General features: G+C 37.1%; 2 protein-coding genes across 7 annotated transcripts in view; one reads left to right on the top strand and one right to left on the bottom strand.

Moving 5' to 3' along the window:
• The window catches only part of DHX57 (DExH-box helicase 57), a 66,036-nt gene extending 60,445 nt beyond the window's left edge, over positions 1-5,591 (top strand). For 4 of the 5 annotated variants that reach the window (XM_016162223.2, XM_016162210.2, XM_016162215.2 and 1 more), the window contains 2 exons: positions 1,679-1,879; positions 3,564-3,724. In XM_016162223.2, coding sequence (XP_016017709.2) covers positions 1,679-1,879; positions 3,564-3,707 — 345 coding nt within the window. In that variant the 3' untranslated portion in view covers positions 3,708-3,724. Of the gene's footprint in view, positions 1-1,678; positions 1,880-3,563 lie in introns of all 5 variants that reach the window. The other variant, XM_036224060.1, reaches the window with a different exon arrangement.
• Positions 5,592-14,070: 8,479 nt separating this feature from the next.
• GEMIN6 (gem nuclear organelle associated protein 6) lies at positions 14,071-17,681 on the bottom strand. 2 transcript variants are annotated; one of them, XM_016162251.2, is made up of 4 exons: positions 17,550-17,681; positions 17,387-17,450; positions 16,871-17,014; positions 14,071-14,803 (listed from the first exon to the last, which is right to left on the bottom strand). In XM_016162251.2, exons 3-4 carry the CDS (start codon positions 16,993-16,995, stop codon positions 14,428-14,430), a joined length of 501 nt encoding a protein of 166 aa, XP_016017737.1. In that variant the 5' UTR covers positions 16,996-17,014; positions 17,387-17,450; positions 17,550-17,681; the 3' UTR covers positions 14,071-14,427. The 2 variants fall into 2 exon arrangements, with proteins under 2 accessions (XP_016017737.1, XP_016017746.1); XM_016162260.2 differs by lacking the exon at positions 17,387-17,450 and having other exon boundaries at positions 17,550-17,676.
• Positions 17,682-19,087: the final 1,406 nt, after the last annotated feature.

Below are 19,087 nucleotides of genomic sequence, written 5' to 3'. Positions count from 1 at the left end.
GTGCTCGCTTCAACTCCCTCCCTCTGTCATTCTTTGTGCTCCAGCAATACCAGAGTGCCAACAATGTTCCCAAACAGTATGACGTGATACTGTTCTCTGTGCCTGGAATGACATTCTCATTCCCCAGCAGGCTCCCACCTATCCTTCAAGCTCCCATTAAATATCACTCCCCAGCGCTCCTCTCCCTCTAGATTGCTCTTACTTCTGTTCCACTGTCATATAGTGTGCGTTTGTCCGCTGTTGCACTTACCACATTTTATGGTTTATGGTTTGTCTCTTTCATGGAATTGTGAAATTCCAGAAGACAGAAACTGAATTTTATTCACTTCACATTCTTGATATCTAGCCTGGCTAAAAGCAGATGCTCAATAAAGCTTTCAGGAGAAATGAAGGAGAAAAGGAGGAGAGAATGGAGGAAGAGAGTTTGAAGTGTTAGGACTGGTCAGACCCCTGGAATTACTGAGTAAAGTGTCAGCAAAGCATAGAAAGGGTCTGTTTCAGCTCAGAAGAGTTTAAGGACCAGGAGGTCACCTGCCCTTTCAGCTGCATGTATACTTAGGAACCAAGGCCTGAGTTTGCTACACTCCTCCACTTCTGGATTCACTGTGACATTCATGCAATGAATGCAGATACTCCGTGCATCCACTCAGTATCTGCACGCACCTCCTCTGTGCCAGGCACTGTCGTCAGCCATGGAGGACAGTGGATGAGCTAGATAGACAAGGTCTCTGCCTAGCTCAGGGAGCACATGTTCTAGTGGGCAAGAAACAAGTAAACGAATTATCTCAGGTTGGTAATAAATGCTATTGAGGAAAATAACAGAGTAAGACTGAGAGTGACAGGAGAGGGGCTGTGTTACAGAGTGGTCAGGGAAGAACTCTCTGAGGAGAAAAGAATCGAGCCAATCCTAAATGCAGCGAAGGGCAAGCCATGCAGAAATCTAAAGAGAGAACATTCCGGCAGAGGAGATAAGTGCAAAGACCATGAGGTGGAAGCATATTTAGTATGTTCCAGAAATTTGAGAAGGTGGCCAGTGCAAGTGGAGCTGAGACAGGAAGGCTGGGGTCAAGCTATGATAAGATGCTGAGATTTTATCGTTGGGGAATCCTTTGCGGGTTTTGAGCCCTAACTGGGTATGTTTTTAAAAGATCTCTGTAGCTGCTGTGTGGAAAAGAAGCTGTAGGGATGCAAAAAGAGAAGCAGGGTGAATACTTATGAAGCCACTGCTGTGGTCTGTATGAGGTGGTGATGGTTTGTGTACAGTGGTAGCTGTGGAAGTGGTGAGAATGTGTTGGTTTATTATATATTTTGAAAATAGAATTAACAGCACTTAAGATGATATAGGTGGAGTGAGTGAAAAAGAGCAATCAGAGATGGCTCCTGAATTTGGGCTTGAGCAGCTGGATGAATGGAGTATCATTAACAGAGATGGTAGATACTGCAGAGAAGGGAAAATCAAGAATTCCTTTTGAACATAAGTTTGAGGTGCTTATTAGATGTCCAAGTGGAGGCATCAAGTAGGCAGTTGCACGTACATGTCTGGAGCTACAGGCTGAAAGGTACAGGCTGGAGATAATTTTGTAAGTCATTGAACAAGTGTATTTAAATCCATGGGACTGGCAGCAGTCCCTTTATGTTGCCAGTGACATCACTGTCATCATCTGAGGTTATATTCCAGGTGAGACACTTTGACAGTCCCTACCTGGTGTACCACGAAAAGATCAAAACTAGTCGGGTATTCATCCGAGACTGCAGCATGGTGTCTGTGTATCCGCTGGTCTTATTCGGAGGAGGCCAAGTGAACGTGCAGCTTCAAAGGGGAGAGTTCGTCGTCTCCTTAGATGATGGTTGGATCCGTTTTGCAGCTGCTTCCCATCAGGTAAGGGAAAATGGGTCTGTCCTATGAGGCTCAGGCATTTCTTCAGGGACCAAGGACAACAGAACTGATTAAGAGTGAATGATGGGTCTGCAATGGGACACTAAGAAAGACTGAGGCTGAAGTGAGGCCACAGGTGGAGCCTCAGTAAGACTGGGAGGGGAAGCTCAGAATGGGTCGGTGTGAAAGGTTCGGGACAGAAGCTGTGAGTAAGGTGTTAGATTTCCTAATTATTATATAATACGTGTTCACCAAAGAAAAATCAGAAAATATAGATGAGCAAAAATAAAAATCACCTTGATTCTGCCACTGTCGTTAAAAATAGTATAATAATAATGGATCTGAATTATTTTATTCTCAGGTTTCAGTTACTTACTATAGGATGTATATAGAAAACATTTAAGGGGGAATATATATTTAAGAAATAAAAATTGATTTTAACACTTGCATCTGTTGGAAATCTTACATTGCAAGAAGCAGAGATACCAACTCAAACATTAAAAGAATTTATTGGTGTATATAACTATAAAGTTGAAAGCAGTATACTCTGATAGAAATATGTGAGCCACCTATATAATTTTTATTTTTCTAGTAACCACATTAAAGTAAAAATAAAAAGTAGGTAAAATTAATCTTAATATATTTTATTTAACCTAATAGAAGAGGTATTAATTTCAACATGTAATATAAAAACTTATCGAGATAGTTTACATTCTTTTTTCATACTAAGTCTTCAAAATCTGGTGTGTGTTTTACACTCACAGTACATCTCAATTCGGACCAACCATGTTTCCGGTGGTTATTAGATTAGCTGCGTATGACTAGTGGCTTCCATATCGGACAGTACAAATCAAGAAGGTCAGGCAGAGTTGATTTAATTCAGCAGCTCAATGACAAAAGCCTGACCAACCTTATGATAGCAAGATAGCTGCAGTAGCACCAGACTTCACATTTGTGCAGCATGCTGTCCAGAAGATGAAATAGAAACTTGCTTTCCTAAAAATTCCATCAGACTCGCTCTCCCAAACCAATTCTTGTGAGCAAAGGAGTGTCATGGACTCTAAGGCCTGGATTACCTTAGACATTCACTGTGGCAAAGCTCAGAGCACAGGCCTGTTGGATTTAAACCAGGGTCCAAACTGCAAGGTGGCCGAACAGTGGGGGAGAGGCAGAGCAGATGTTGTGAAGACGTCTGCAGTGCCACAACATCAGCATTAAACAAAATGCCATAAAAAGTGTGCAGCCGTTTCTCCCTACAAAAGCATAAAATGTGCCCCAAAGCTGAAGAGATTTTTTGGTTTGTTTAATATCTACCATTTTTAATTCTCCATTTTGCTGCTACTCCTCTTAGAGCAAATTATAAAAGTTGACCAAGTTTTACTATGGAAAAAGCCATTCTTCCAGCTTTAATCTTTTCTTTAAATGAGATGTGATACAGGAGCCTTTATATAATGGACCTCATTTAGTATATTACAGAGCTGACACTGAGTCAATGTTCCTATAGTTGCATTAAGAAAAAATTTAGAAGCACTTTAAGAATGAAAATGCATTTAGTTTCCTGCCCTCTCAATGTAGTTAAAATTAATACCAGAAATCTAGAATAAGGATAATCATAGCTGGGGCATTTCCTCTAATAACCTTTCTTCTGTTGGTCCACCTACTGCTTACATTGCAACTTTCATTTTAGGTGGCTGAATTAGTAAAGGAACTTCGTTGTGAACTTGATCAGCTCCTCCAGGATAAAATAAAAAACCCATGTATGGATCTTTGTACATGTCCTCGAGGATCCCGGATCATCAGCATGATTGTGAAACTTGTCACCACACAATAAAGACCAATCTTGGAAGAGTGCTTGCTAATCACCTGCTTTTGTTCACCTGGGAAATAACAGCAGCACCTCTACCTCGAACTAGAGCTCTGTGCTGGGCTGGCCCGGTGCAGGAGCCCAGAGTGCTCACTGCTGAGTCAGCACTGCATACCCTTGGGGCAAATTGCCAGACTATTTCTAACAAAGCAGTGGGCACTCCCAGCACAATTTGGAGTGTCATGGGAGACAGTCTAAAAACCAGCTTGCCTGTCTTTTTCCCTGTGACTGTCCAGGAATGAATGAAATTCACATGATAAAAGGGAATGTTTAATACAATTCTGTTTTAATCTATGTATTATGTTTTTTTTTCCTGCTTTTTACTGGGGCAATATAGGGACATGAGGAGAAATACTGATTGTTTTTTCTGTCATACAGGCTCAACTGAGAGAAGTCAGAACAGAAAAGGATAAAAAGAATCATGTGAGCAAGAAAAGTTAATATTTCATTTTAGGCTATTGGCTACAGAGTAAACTTCATTTGTGAGGGATTTTTATTTTTACTCATTCAAGGTAAGCTTAAAAAAAAATTAATGAGCTCTTATTTGTTATCAAAAGAGCTGGTTTTATCCATAACACTCTTATTCTTGAAAACAGAATGGTCTGGGTGTCTGTATTCTCCTTTAGGTTTTCCATGTAGAAATCTTTACTCTCCTTTTTAGACTAGCTCACCCAGATCTAGTGGCCACATCTTACACTACCCAATGGGAAATTTTAATGATGTTCTCAGAGCAGAGTTGAACTAGAAAGGGCCATGCTAGTGTCAGATTTACAGCTGTAAAAATACCTTCAATGAAAATGCTTATTTTCAGCCACCACTTAGGTTAATGAGGTACTAATTAGCATTTTGGAAAAAATGTGAGTACATTTACATTTTACCTGGATGCTTATCAGTATGGCCAGGAAAAATCCCAAAGAACTAAATGGTAAAATTTTTTTGTGTTTGTCTAGTCCTCAGGCAGAGAGTCACTACAGGTTTCATAATTATAGAAAGAATTCAAACTAATGAAAAACCACCTCAGTGAAAGGTGTTCACTTTTTAAGGCGTTATTTTAGTTAAGTTTCCAGGAACCAACCAGACTGTCCAAAATGGTCATTGTCAGGTGTATTTAAGCTTCAGTGCATTTGAAGAGCGCAGACTATATCCAAGCAGTATTTTTAAAAGGCATTAATTCATGTCATCACTTTAAGTAAAAAACACATATGCATAGCATATACGATATGCAAGTCCTGATTTGCCATTGAAACAAGGCTCACATTACAGAAGTGATTAGGCTGGTACATTTAGGAGAAATGAAGAAGGAAACTGCACTAACTCTCTAAAAAAGTTTTTTTAAACCAGTTTTGACTCTCGGTGCTATCGTAGAGCTCATGCTGCCCTAGAGCCATCTGCCCAAGTAGACCTACAGCTCAGAGCTAGTAACCACAAAACTTTTCATTCAGAGTGCTGAAAAATTCTCCCCTCAGGGAAGGCATTCTTCGGCTGGTTACTTGCAGCCACATACCAATGCACAAATCCTATCATTTCATAGGTGTGCCAGAATGTGAAAAAGGTTGAGATGCCTTCACCGAAGGCACATAATAAAATCCTCACCCCAAAAACTGAAAACTTCTTAAGCTCATCATTAAAATTATGAAATAAGAAATGAAACAAGATTACTCCTTTGTGATTAAAGATCAAAATGTAGTAGAGTATTTCAAGGTGAAATTGGATTTCTAAGCCCCAAAAGGATGGTCAGCATTTAATGTTAATTTTGTGGGAAACTCTGTAAATGTTTTCTTAAGTATCTGTTTTACTTTTACTGGAATCTAGATAGGAAACAATATTAATAAAGTACTCTCTACAAAATTAGTCTGCACTACATTTTGTACTATGTCTAATTGGGAAGTTCTCAGGAAATTAGAGAACTAAACATTCTTACAGAGGTGGTCTTAGGTTGACAAAGCATTAGCTTTGTCTTCTTCTGACTTGAGTTCATATCTAAATATTGCAACTCAAACTCCCTGACAAGTAATTAACTTTCATCTTTGTCCTCTCGTTCTCTTATCTGAACAATTTCAGTAATATATTGAAGCACTCAGCCTGTGGATCTGTAGGCATATGGTAAATGTTCTTTTTTCTTTCTAGGCAATGGTTTGAATATGTCCCTAAGAGGTTATCATAAAATAAGATGCCGTAAAAGTACTTTGTAAAATTAAAATACAGTATGTATAAGCAAATTAGGACCAAGGGTGTGGTTTTCAGATGTAGCCCAGGCCGCTTTGTGGGGACCACATTCTGAGTTGTGTTCTCTCAGTCACTAGGCTGAGAGCTGGTGAGCTTGGGCTTCACACTCTGAAGGTGTCTTGTAGGTGTCCTCCAGTTGCCACGTAAGTAATGAATTCCTTACTTACGTGACAGAATATGCTTGCACTGCCATTATCATGCTTGAACAGCCTGCACAGATAGGCTGGCTCTTTCCTCCTAAATCATGCTAAAGTTAAGCATAATTTTCATAGTGCTTTTCCTCCGCTGATGCAGGGGGAAAGTCTGCTTAAAATGTTTAGCCAATTAGTTAATACAAAGTGAGCTATTGTTTTCAGAAGTTAGATCTTGATCATAAATCTGTGTCAGTTAATATTTGAGTGCTCACAGTACAGAGTGCCTCAGGTAGAAATAACAGAAACAGCTAATACAATTTGTCACAGCAATAGGTTCACACTGTTCCAGAGTGACAGCTTCTTCGATGTCTTTAAACTCTCACAAATGTAAAACTATGTAATGACTGTGTAAAAGTTAATGATGAGTCATTAACATGGAGAGATTTTTTTCCTTGGTATTTCTAAGTTATCACCCCCAAAATAATATATCAAAGAGATTCATCTTAAATAAGATTTGCAGCCAACCACTAATTATTAAGGTGCTTTAAAATCTTAGATAGTTTAATCATTTATTTCATCAAAGAGCAGAATAATTCTTTTGGAGAATCACTCATGACCCATTTAGGAACCATCAGGAATGAGTGGAATCAGTGTTTCATAAAGATGCCAGATAGCAAGCCAAACATGAACTTGTTCCCACAGACAGTTTGGCCTCTTTGCCCCATCTGTGCCTGATGGGCCAGTCCCGGGTCTACTCCTAAGTCAGTTCTAACCCAGCAAATTAAATAAATAAGCCAGAACACACTGCCCCAGTGAGATATGAGAAGGATTGCTTAGAATCAGTTGATTAGGTTTTGTATGTTTTTTTTGTTTGTTTTTTACCTTTATTTCAACTTTTTAGGAAACAAATGGCAACAAAAGCCAGTATGAGGGGTTCGTTTGAAAAAGCAGATTCTAAGGGGTGGCCTTGGAAATTCAGCCCAATCCCATAACTACCAACAATGAGCATCAGTGTTTAGGATGCTTGCCCTGACATATTATGAACATAATATTGCTAAATATGGTATAGGAACATATAAGAATAAAATTTTCAACAGAAGCATTTTAAGCAAGAGGGTTTTTAAATTCCTTATGCAGAAAATACAATTACTGCTACCTCCTCCAACCTAGGTTTTACTGAAAATGGCCTGAAGGAGTTAATTTTCCTTCCATTTTAAATGAATTTATTTTATAAAGAATAGATTATCCATGACTTTAAAAAAAAAAAAAAAAACATTAAAGACAGGATAACTTAGCCAAAAAGATTTTATTTACTTCCTAAGAGTCGCCTTTTAGTAAGTTTTACCTCATTCCATCCTTGGGTTTCAAATGTATTACAACACAAGTGCCTGTTATCCTTTCAGATAAGAATATTTGTCTATAGAGTCTAGTTAACTACAACAAACATAGGACTTTATTTTGTGAAAGACTATATAGAAGTTTCCTCTAGAAGAAAATGTACTTTTTGTTTGTTTTGAACCAGTGCTTCTCAGCTGGGGGCAGTGTTGTAGGCAACATCTGGAGACATTGTCACAACTGTGGGGCAGGAGAGCGGGAGGAGGGAGGTGTTCTCCTGGCATCTAGTGGTTAGAAGCCAGGGATGTAGGTACAAGATAACCCCCAGCAAAAATTTATCCAGTCAAAAATGCCGGTAGTGCCAAGGCACAGTAAATCTGTTTAAACAAAAGAGCTTAAACCCATATAAAGTCTAGCAACTAGTTACTAGTCAAATATAAATTATGCCCATAGTTGTCTCTGAAAATGTAAATATATTTCAACTAATGATAGCAAAATCTCTGCCAAAGCAACTCTAATAAACATGTACTGTGTATATAAGAGCTTATGAGTACATCGTGTTGTCAAAACTTCAGAATGCTTAGAATTGTATGTACAAGTGGGAAAAGCCATGCACAGATGGGTAGGGTTATCTTACTTTAAAAGCATGTACTATCATTAAATTTTCTTTTTTTAAAAAAATCATTTTGAAAATGTGAAAATAAGTTAAAACATGGCTTCTGATGACTCATATTTGACACTAATACTGCTAACACTTTTCACTTCAAACCTCAAGTTCTAACACTTAGGCGCACATTAAGAGATTTCACACACACACACACACACACACACACACACACTCTCTCTACCCCCACCACCACTACCATCACCCTTACTTTATCTTTGTGTTATCTTAATAGAGTTCAACATAGTAGACTTTAGCCAATATGCTAAAACACAAATAGGGTTAAAAAGGGCGAGGGGGGTATATACTTTTATAGGTATATGACTATAAAATGTTAACATGAAGCCTCATTAGGAACTATAATTTATAGGCTTAGTATCTCTTCTATAGTTTTGAACTAGAAAAAAATCTGTTACAGCACTTGATTATTAGTAAGATTACCAGATTGAATGTCGAAGGTGTGTTAAGTTCTTTAGAAGACAGATGTGTTTACAAATCAGAGACCACACTATACAGTGGTCACCTCCCATCCCATATGAGGAAACTAATCCACTGATTATGGACCCAGAACAAAACAGTCCGTAATTATGGATGTTTATGTTATTGCTGCCCTTCTGTCTCTGAAATTTACCTGTGCACTGTCCCATTTAAACTCCAGCTGTCCCCATTATTTCTAGCCCATAAATCTTTATGTCATCTTTTTCTACATTTACCATGGCTAAGACTGCATTAATTGAAGTATGCAATCTAATCAAAAAGGAGGCCGATTGTCCAGTTTTTAAGTAATGTGTGCTAACATGTCTAGTTTGAGACCCATATTGGAGTTGCAGAAATACCTCAATATAACCAGCTTACTTTAAACAGGTACTATGTGCCAGTCACTGTAGGAACTCAAGATACTAAGATAAATAAGAATGCAAGAAAAACAGAATAAGGAAATAAAGTCTACTTGAATAAATTCAGTCAGAAATATAATTTACCCCTTGCAAGAGCCTCTGAAGATTCTAAAAAGACTGGATAACTGGATGCTGAAATTAAAAGGAAAAGTATTAACGGCTTGCATCAAATATCTTAATTCTGCTTTTTAAGACTCTCATCTTGTTCAAAAATTAGGTGTGCTTCTATAAACCTTGTGAGCAACTTCTGCACATTACCAAAGAAGAAGCTGTAGAGAATAAATTTATGGCCTCCTCCCTCTTCAAATGTATTTGGCTAATGTTAAGTAAAGGGGAAAAAAACTCAAAAGTGAATATATGAAAAATGAATTCAGCTAGGCTATGGGATACAGGATCAATATAAAAAACCAGCTATTTCTATATACATTAAGATGACAGCTCTCCTCAAGTTGATCTATACATTCAACACAAACCCTATCAAAATCCCACAGATTTTTTTTCCAGAAATTGTCAGCCTCATCCAAAATTTATATGGAAATACAGAGAAGCCAGAGTTGTGAAACAATCTTTTACAAGAAAAAAAGTTAGAGGGCTTATATGTATAGATATTAAATTTTACTGTAAAGCTATAGTAATTAATATGTTACATAAGGGTAGACATATAGATCTATAGAACACAACTGTAAGTACAGGAATAAATTCCTAAAACTTATGATCAACTGATTTTCAACAAAAGTGCCAAGGCATTCAATGAAGAAAGAAAAGTTTTTTCAAATGGTACTGGGATAAGTGGATATCCTCATGCAAAAAAAATGAATTTAGACCCTTAACACATACCACACACAAAAATTAACTCAAAACGGAGCATAAACCTAAGTTTAAGAGCTAATTAAAACTTTTAAAAACAGAAAATCTTTGTGACCTTGGGTTAGGCAATGAGTTCTTAGCTAAAACACTGAAAGCATGATCTATAAAGAATTTTTTTGTCAAATTATAAGTAATAAATTTTTTAAACTTAGGCAGTTCAAAAACATCATTAAGAAAATATAAGACAACAGACTGGGAGAAAATGTTTGCAAATCATATCAAAGCACTTTTATCTAGAATACATAAAGAATTCTTATAACTGAAGAGGACAGCTCAATTTTTAATGTGCAGTCTTTGAGTAAACATTTCATTAAAGAGTATATACAAATGTCTCAACAAGCATATGAAAAAATGCGCAACATCATTAGTCATTACAGAAATGCAAATTAAAACCAAGATGAGAGACCACTTCATAACCACTGGAACCACACAGTAACGAGTGCTGATGGTAAGGATGCAGAGAAATCGAAACCCTCATATATTGCTGATGGAATGTAAACTGGTGCAAATATATGAAAATATATGTCTGCATGAAGATTTGTCACAAATGTTCACAGCAGCATTATTCATAATAGCCAAAAACTGGAAACAATCCAAATACCAACTGATGAATGAATAAACAAAATGGAGTATATTCATAAGAGTATTATTCAGTAATAAAAAGGAACCACTGATACATGCTACAACATGGATGAACTTCAAAAACATTATGCTAAGTAAAAGAAGCCAGACACAAAGACCACATATTGTATGATTCCATTTATGTGAAATGTACGGAAAAATCAAATCTATAGATACAGAAAGTGGATTAATGGTTGCCTGGGCCTGAGAGTGGGAATGGGAATTGACTGCAAACATGATAAGGGATCTTGTGGGATGATGAAAATATTTCAAATGGATTGTGATGAAGGCTGCACAACTCTAGTAAAAATCACTGAATGAGAATTTTACAATGTTAATAACACCTCAGTAAAGCTCTTTTTAAAAATAGGTATGAAGATACCTTTCATTACAAAAAGAAAAACAGCAACTTTACAGTGGATAAACCTGACAGACACCACCTTAACCAAGTGATCACAGTTTACATCATCAGAAATGGGACAAATTAACATCACGTGCCTCCTGATAAGATGTACTGAAAAGAACACAGTCATTTCCAGGGTTTTCCTACCCCAAAAATGCATACTGAATTGAATCGTAAAATAAAAGCATACAAACCCAAATTGAGGGTTATTCCACAAAATAACTTTCCTGTATTCAAAAATGCTGTTATATAAGTCAAAGAAAGACTGAGGAACTAGTCCAGATTAAAGGAAACTAAAGAGACATGACAATTGAATGCAATACATGAGCCAAGAAAAAAATTTTTTTAATTTTTTATTTTTGCTATAAAGGACATTGAGATAATAGATGAAATTTGAATAAGGTCTGTATTAAATCACAGTACTGTATCAATGTTAATTTCCTTATTTTGATGATTGTACTATGGTCATTCAAGAGAGTGTACTAATTTTTTCATTGTGTCCATGATTTACTCTCAAACAGTTCAGGGGAAAAAAATGAACACACACTGACATACACAGAAAATGCAAATGTGGTAAAATGTTAATATATGCTAGAGAAAGAATATATGGGAATTATCTGTTCTGTTCTTGCAAATTTTCTGTAAATATAACATCGAAATAAGTTAAAAGCAGTAGAAAAGCAGTATGCTATAATGACAGTATCTATTAACATAGATCCATTTGACTAGAAATTAGAAACACAAAGAAACATAAGATGAAAAAAATAATTTCTTGAAAATTTAAGATTTTTTTAAAAGATATGAATCAAACAGTTCCCATACTGAAAATAAACACATGGAGAAATGCTAAATGATAAAGAAATAGAGATGAAACAACTTTAAAACACCATTTTGTTCAGTAGCAAAAATTAAACAAATTGTTTAATTTGTTTAAATTAAGGGTCTGATGAAATTTGTATATATATTTATTGCTCTTGTCAATGTAAAGCAGCACAAACCACTTAAAAATACAAGGAAAAACCTACATGTGTTCATACCGACACAGTACTTTCATTTCTAGGCATTTAAAGTCTGATTAACAGCAATAAAGATGTATTCCTGAAGATATTCTTTGTAACAATCTATGATAGCAAAAAGGAAGAACACATGTCAAAATCGAGGGAACTGTTTTAATAAATTGTAGTTCATCAACACAATAGGATATTTTCCTAAATATTTAAATTATGAGAACTACAGAAATAAAAATGAAAAACTATATATATAGATAATAAATATGTAAAAAAAATGTAAAGGATTAAAGAAATATACAAAAGTAAAAAGCATATATAGGTGCCAGAATAATTTTTTAATAAAAGTACTTTAATATTGTTTGAAGAATAAAAACCAACTGTATAGTAATAAAGGCAGAAGATTTTTGGAGGTGATAGATATGTCCATGGCATATGTAGTGGTGATGGTTTCACAAATGTATACTTATCTCCAAACTCAAGTTGTATACATTAAATATGTGCAGCCTTTTGCATGTTAATACTTCAATAAAGTGGTTTTAAAAAACCAGTTGGCAGTAGAAGCAATTAAGTATATGTAGAGTCCTTCACTGCTCTAATTACTCCCAAAAATTAATTATGAATTATAGTAATCCTTACCCCTGACATGAGCATTCTAGAATGTACTTTCAAGCAGCATCTTGAAATTTCCATCAGTTCTCATCAAATAAAATGATTGTGAATGTTTTTTTTAATTTTCATTAATAATTTTTTTAGAAACTCAATTCATGGAAAAACCTATTTCAGCCCTAACATCTTCAGGAGAAAGTGGAGTGAATTAGGAAATCAGATGAACAACGGGATAGCAGAAATCAGTGCAAAGGCTGGAAACTGCTCCAAGGGAATCAAAAACTACTCAATGAAATTCGTAACCACCTTTGTTTTGAAAAGTATTCTTGATACCCAACGTGCTCAAAGACTGCCCTGGCTGCCGCCTCCACCTGGCAGTGCCTCCAGCTGGCAGCGCACAGTGCCAGCTTTGGAGAAGAAATCTCCCTCTGGGCATCTGGAACCAGAGAAGGGATCTGAAACCAGTAAGTTAAACTCACGGGGGAAGACTCATAGCTGAGGAACTGGCTGGGGCAACTCCCTAAAGCAGGCAGGTTTCCTTGGCACAGTCAGATCATTTACCCTCTTCAGCACTCAGGTAAATTGTTTAAATAATCAGAGAGGACTCAGTTGCCAAGAGACTGTCTGTCCCCAGCTCATTAGTTGGACAGCAAATAAATCAACCAACACCAATGCACCTGTCACTAGGCCAAAGACTAAACCTGAATGATGCTGTGGCTAATTTTCTACATGGCTGATCTCTTCCCAAGGCCTCATTTTCTCAGAATTTTTTCCATGCAAAGTTTAATTTGTTCTTATTCCCCTTCCCCTATTTGCTTTCCGAAGACATTCCAGGGTTTGAGTGGGAGAGTCTTAGTCACAAAGAGAAAGGCGGTGCACTAAATTTCACTTCTAGGATCATGGAATGTTAAAGTTGTGAGGGAAGGGCTTTCTGTGAAGGGCCGTATTTTTCTTAAATATAAGCCAGAGAGAGTTTCCATCACAATATTCTACTCTGCCGTTATGTCTCAAAACCAGCCACAGATAAAATGTAAACTAGTGAGGATGGCTGTGTTCCAGTAAATCTTGAACATATGGAGGCAGCAGGCTAGATTTGTCCCAAGGGCCCAAATTTTGCTGACCCCTTTCCTAGGGAGTCAGGGACTCAAGAGTTCTAATATGAGACTGTTAGGGTCATTCCAGACATGCTCCTGAAAAGACCGCTCCCCCACCGGCCTCCCCCACACCCCAAAAAAACCTCATAATCTGAGATGCCTTTCTAGGCCAGAAAGCTCTGTATTGAGTCCTGGTCCCTGACTCACTTCCAAGGGTCAAGTGGAGTGAAACACGCTCTGTATTCTCTCTCCTCAGTGAAGCCCAACCCCTCAGTGAAGACAACAAACAGCACCATGAGCCCGACACCTGGGCTGACTCCACCAGGAAAAGGAATTGGGGTTGAGTTCACCTATCACATTTACCTTCTTCCTCAGATATAAGCCAGTGATCACTTTAAAGCCTTTGAGAGTTAAGTCTTACATGTTAAGATTTTACCAATAGTCAAAACTTCCAAGTTTCAACCAAAACAAATATTCTGATTCAAAAACTATTTCATCATTATAACCCCCAAAATAAATATTTTAAAACACACACAGGACTTAACATTTTATATTGAATCTAACATGTTACATTTTTTCCAAAAACATTTCTTGCCTAACAAAAATGGAGGTGTAGCCCGATCACAGTTGTGATGTCCCTCTGCTAATTTTGTTGCATGTGAATTGCCCCAATTCACTTAGTAGCACTCATAATCCACATTTCTGATTTTACCAAAACAAAGAATTAAAATTTACACACACATACTTGTGTGCCTTAACCTATATGATGGACTTAACATTCAAAACAAAAAAATGAAGTCTTATTTCAGTGCATCCATTATTCTTGGCCTCTCATTGAGAAGCTGCAAGATGTCCTTGAATAAGATCCTGAACACGGGACAGAATAATCTCATTAGAACTGCTGCAATTTTCTGGACCATATGGTGGTTCTATAGTTAGGACCCCAGCCACACATAGAGTCCTTTGTGACTCTCCTTGTTCAGTGATGGGGATGTGGTTTTTCTCAAGCCATTTCTTCAGGCTGTTCTTTCTCTCTTCCAGATCCTCAGTGCTATATGCCTTGCAGTCTCCAGATGTGAACAAATGCATCAGCTTCTCTCGTACCCTATGGTCCCCTTCATTCACAGTTTCAACAGTCTGCACAGCATGTCCCATAATTCCGGTTACAGTCATGCTTCCATCTTCAAGGAAGTTCACGAGGACAATACTTTGGAGGAAAAGTAAGTTCAGAGCAGATTTGCAAAAGAAAAACCTAAAGGCCCATAAAACTATGGAAGAAGCAATGGAATGAGAGGCATCATCAACCCTGACAGGTCACTGGAATAACAGGGAATGCTCTTCCCTGTTTAAAATTAATCCTATCACCACCTAATGTCATTCGTTCAGTAAGCATTCACTGAGGGTCCTACACATCTAAAATTTTTGTTCAGCCTAAAGCTAATCATTGTGGAATGCAGTTAAAGCATTAGAGTTATAAATGCCTCAAATGTGTACTGAAAAGACAGCATACAGATTTAACTTTTAGAGTTAATAAAAGTGAATAACTCCCCTTAAAAAAGTGGACCACAGAAAATAAGAACAAAATTAATTAAATAAAAATTAAGAGTCAATAAATAAGAGGATCATCAAAGCCAAAAATTGAGTCTTTGAAAAAAATATATAACATTTATAAAACTCAGCAAGATTAATAACAAAAGAGAAAGAAGGCACATATAAACAATATTAGGAATAAGGCAGAAAAGATCAACAACATAAAATATTAACAACAAATTTATGCCAATAATTTTGAACTGAAAACTTCCTAGAAAATATAAATTTCTACTAACTCAAAAAACAAAGAATGTAAATAGTCCTATAATCTTTAAATAAAAATTGAATAATGAGTTTATAAACTTCCCACAAAGGAGGGGAAAAGGCTCAGACAGCTTAAACAACAAGTTCTATAAAATTTTTAAGAATCAAACATTTCTAATCTAACCAAATTCTTCTAGAGACTATAAAAAGGAACTTATGCCTTAACTAATGTAATGAAGGTACTATAACCTTACCTTGATACCAAAAGCAGAGGACAGGATTAAAAAATAAAATGACAAGCTAATTCATGAATACAAATGCAAAAATCCTAAATACGACATGAAAAATGATATATGATATGCAATGTGATATGATAAGTTCGCTTCTGTGGTCCTCTTCCCAAAAACCCGGTCTATTTATGAGAAAACATCAAAAACCCAAATTGAGAAACATTCTACAAAATACCTCCAGAGTACTCTTCAAAAGCGTCAAGGTCGTAAAAAACTGACATAGATTGGAGGAGTCTAAGGACACATGATGATTAAATGTAATGTAGGATCCTAGATTGGATCCAGGAAGAAAAACAGACCAACGGTAAATTCCAAATGATTACAGTTAATATAAATATTTAGTTTTGACAAATGTGTCATGGTTATATAGGATGCTAGCATTAGGGGAAGCTGGATATATGGATACTCTAATTTTTTTTTTACAAATTTTTTGAAAAACTAAACCCATTTCAAAATAGAAGTGTTTCTGTATGTGTATCACCACCTTTAAAGTAGTCTTGCATAAATCTGATCCTAATCAAACCTCTAGATATGCGTACCAGTTTATTGGAAATACAAGTTATAAACTACACCATGATAATACAATAAACTAAATCCAGATTGTGTTCAATTCTATAAGACAAATGACTCCATTTCTTCAAAAAATAAGTGACATGGAACACTAAAGAGAAAATTCAGAGTTATAGATTAAGATACTTAACAGATAGATCAAAAATAATAATAAACCAATATAAAAAGATATTTTGAGACCATCAGGCAAATATGAACTCAGACTAGGATTTAGCTAATAGTAAAATTATTACTTTTGTTACATATTATATTATGCTTATATTTATTAAAGAATCCATATCTATTAAGAGATACTGAAGTATTTATAAACAAAATTATATGTCTGTAATAGGCTTTAAAATATGTGGAAGGAGGGGTAAGGTTGATGTTTGTTATACCATTCTCTTTACGTTTGTGTATTTTGAAATTTTCCAATAAAAATGTAATAAGTGTCTCATTTATACAAATCTGACTAGTTTAACAAGGTTATCCATAGTTTGAGTTGCAGTTAGATTCAAAGGCAATGCAATTCTTACATGGGAATAATTAGCCTTTCATTATCTCCTTTCTGAGTTTGGGTATAACATAGAGGTAGCACAAAGGTGTATCATAATTTCTGGGAAGCAGGACCCATTACTCACTTGGCAGAGACTGGGTCTGTGGTTAAAACCCATCCTTTATACTCCTTCTCACTCGCTGTCACTCTGACTTCTTTGTAAGTGTAATTTTTCCATTCTAAGGGGCCTTTCTTCATCCATTCATTCATGGCGACCAGCTGGCTATATCTAAAACAACCACCGTTTCGGTTAATATAGACGTTCCACTCAAGCAAACGTCTTAGCCCTAATCTCTATCCTAGAAGTAAAGAACATCTGTGATTTGCCCGAAGTTCCATATCAGGAAAACAGTTAATACAGTATTTACTATTCAGCCTGAACGCTAAGGGGACACCACGTCGCCGCGGGGCCCATTCTGAAATAACTCATCTGGCATACTTCTATTCACCCCAATGCCATTCCATAGCGCCTTCTCGCTGGCTTTGAACTCTGGTCTGCAGATGCATAAAACTCTTTAACCCCACACTCCTTGGATCAAAGGAGTTCATTCTATAGCACTTTTAGCCAAAACTGAAAATGAAAACTCTGCTATTCACCCACCCGCTCTTTGGCTCCACGTCTCCCTTGGATGCCGCTGGAGAGGCCCCAGATTTGTGACGGTTTCCTGTTAAAATTTGTTTTGAAAATGCATAAACGAAGATGCAGCAACTGTGGCTCGAGAGCGCAGATTTCCTGGCTTAGCCTGCAGATGCATGGTACTTACAGCCGTGCTCAGACCAGGTGGTACTTAACGCTTAATCCCGACAAACGAAAAAAAAATACTAGTTAAAACTCTTACAAACGATCCGCCCTCTACAACCACGCTATGAGGAAGGAGTCTCTGGAGCGGAGCCCGCCTCGGTCCAGGATGCTTTGCGCCATGTCATCACTTCCTTCTCCCAAAATTCTCTGTTTTGTAGTCATTGGCCTCAGTCAAACCGGGAGATGTGAGAGTCGCGGGACCTGGAGTGTTAAAGGCGGGGTGCAGGGTGCTGGCAGGGATCGACATTTTTGTGTAATAATAGAAATAAGCCTGGTTGTTCGCTAGGGCCACTCCTCTTCACTGCCACGATGGACATTAAAAAAAATTTTTTTAGAAGTAAAATGCTTGTGCCAGCTCCTCGTTGAAAGTAGAAATGGAATTCCACTTGCGCCATGGATTCAAAGCACATGAACCCTCCTGGTAAATCCTAAAGCCCTGGAAGTGTGAAGTGAAAGTGTCTTGGAGAAGAGCGACAGAGCCAAGGTATTTCTTGTTTGGCCTGTGTAAGGCAATTAAGATGCCCGCTCCTTTGGGATGTGCCCTTGGTACACCCCTGCAGGAGGTGCAGGAGCTGGAAAGAAAAGCACCAGGTTGGGTTGAACTCCACCTAGCCAAAGACTATAAACAACCCCACCTCAAGTGGAAAAGTGCAAAAGACTCCCTTCCAGCACAGAATTCTGTTCGCGTACTTACTGGGCTCCTGGCATGGTCCAGAATTTTTTTTGACTGTCATCCTAAAAAATGGTACAAGCTGGTAAATGTTGAGTTCCCGCAAATGTGAACATCAAGAGTGCTTTACAAAAACTGAATTAGGGAACTATCAAACCACGATGTAGAAAACATCGAAAATTAATCAGATTTTTCCTTACTACTTGAGATTTAAGTTCCATATAATCCTTGAAGTACTATATTGTTTATTATTGTCATCATTTCAAATAATTCTTCCCACAATCTTCACTCATTAAATGATTGGCTGATTATATTAATGTGGCTTTAGCGGATTAAATTCGATTTTGCCAGTTAAAGGTCTGTAAATCTACAAAGACCTAATATAAATACCCGAGTGAAGGGAAACAGTTGACCTCATAAAAATCCAGTTCAAAATAGCTACAACCATTCTGCAACCAACTAGTTATTTGCATGTTAAGCCTTCTATCTATACTTCACAGTAAGACTTTGGTCTGTGTGTGTGTGTATATATGTGTGTGTGTGTGTGCACGTGCGCAAGCGTGTGCATAGTCTACAAGTAGAAGCTAGCCTCAAGTTTAACTTAATTGATGAAAAAGGCAATTTCCCTCCCTTCTTTCCCCTCTCCTTTTAGTCTTCTAAGCTAAAGGCTCATTTCCAGCACCTACTGATGAGAATCACTGACTTCTAATAGACTGAGCCCCGCCCATTCCCTAAATACCAGTTCTTAGAATCGCCCTCTCCTGTAGCCGGTCCTTACCGAGTTGAAATAGTGCCACTTGCTTTCGCTGGTCAACACCATACCCTTGGAT

The sequence above is a fragment of the Rousettus aegyptiacus genome, unplaced genomic scaffold, assembly GCF_014176215.1.
Source record: "Rousettus aegyptiacus isolate mRouAeg1 unplaced genomic scaffold, mRouAeg1.p scaffold_m13_p_7, whole genome shotgun sequence".
NCBI classification, from domain to species: Eukaryota; Metazoa; Chordata; class Mammalia; order Chiroptera; family Pteropodidae; genus Rousettus; species Rousettus aegyptiacus.
This window is presented reverse-complemented; position numbering and strand designations above follow the sequence as displayed.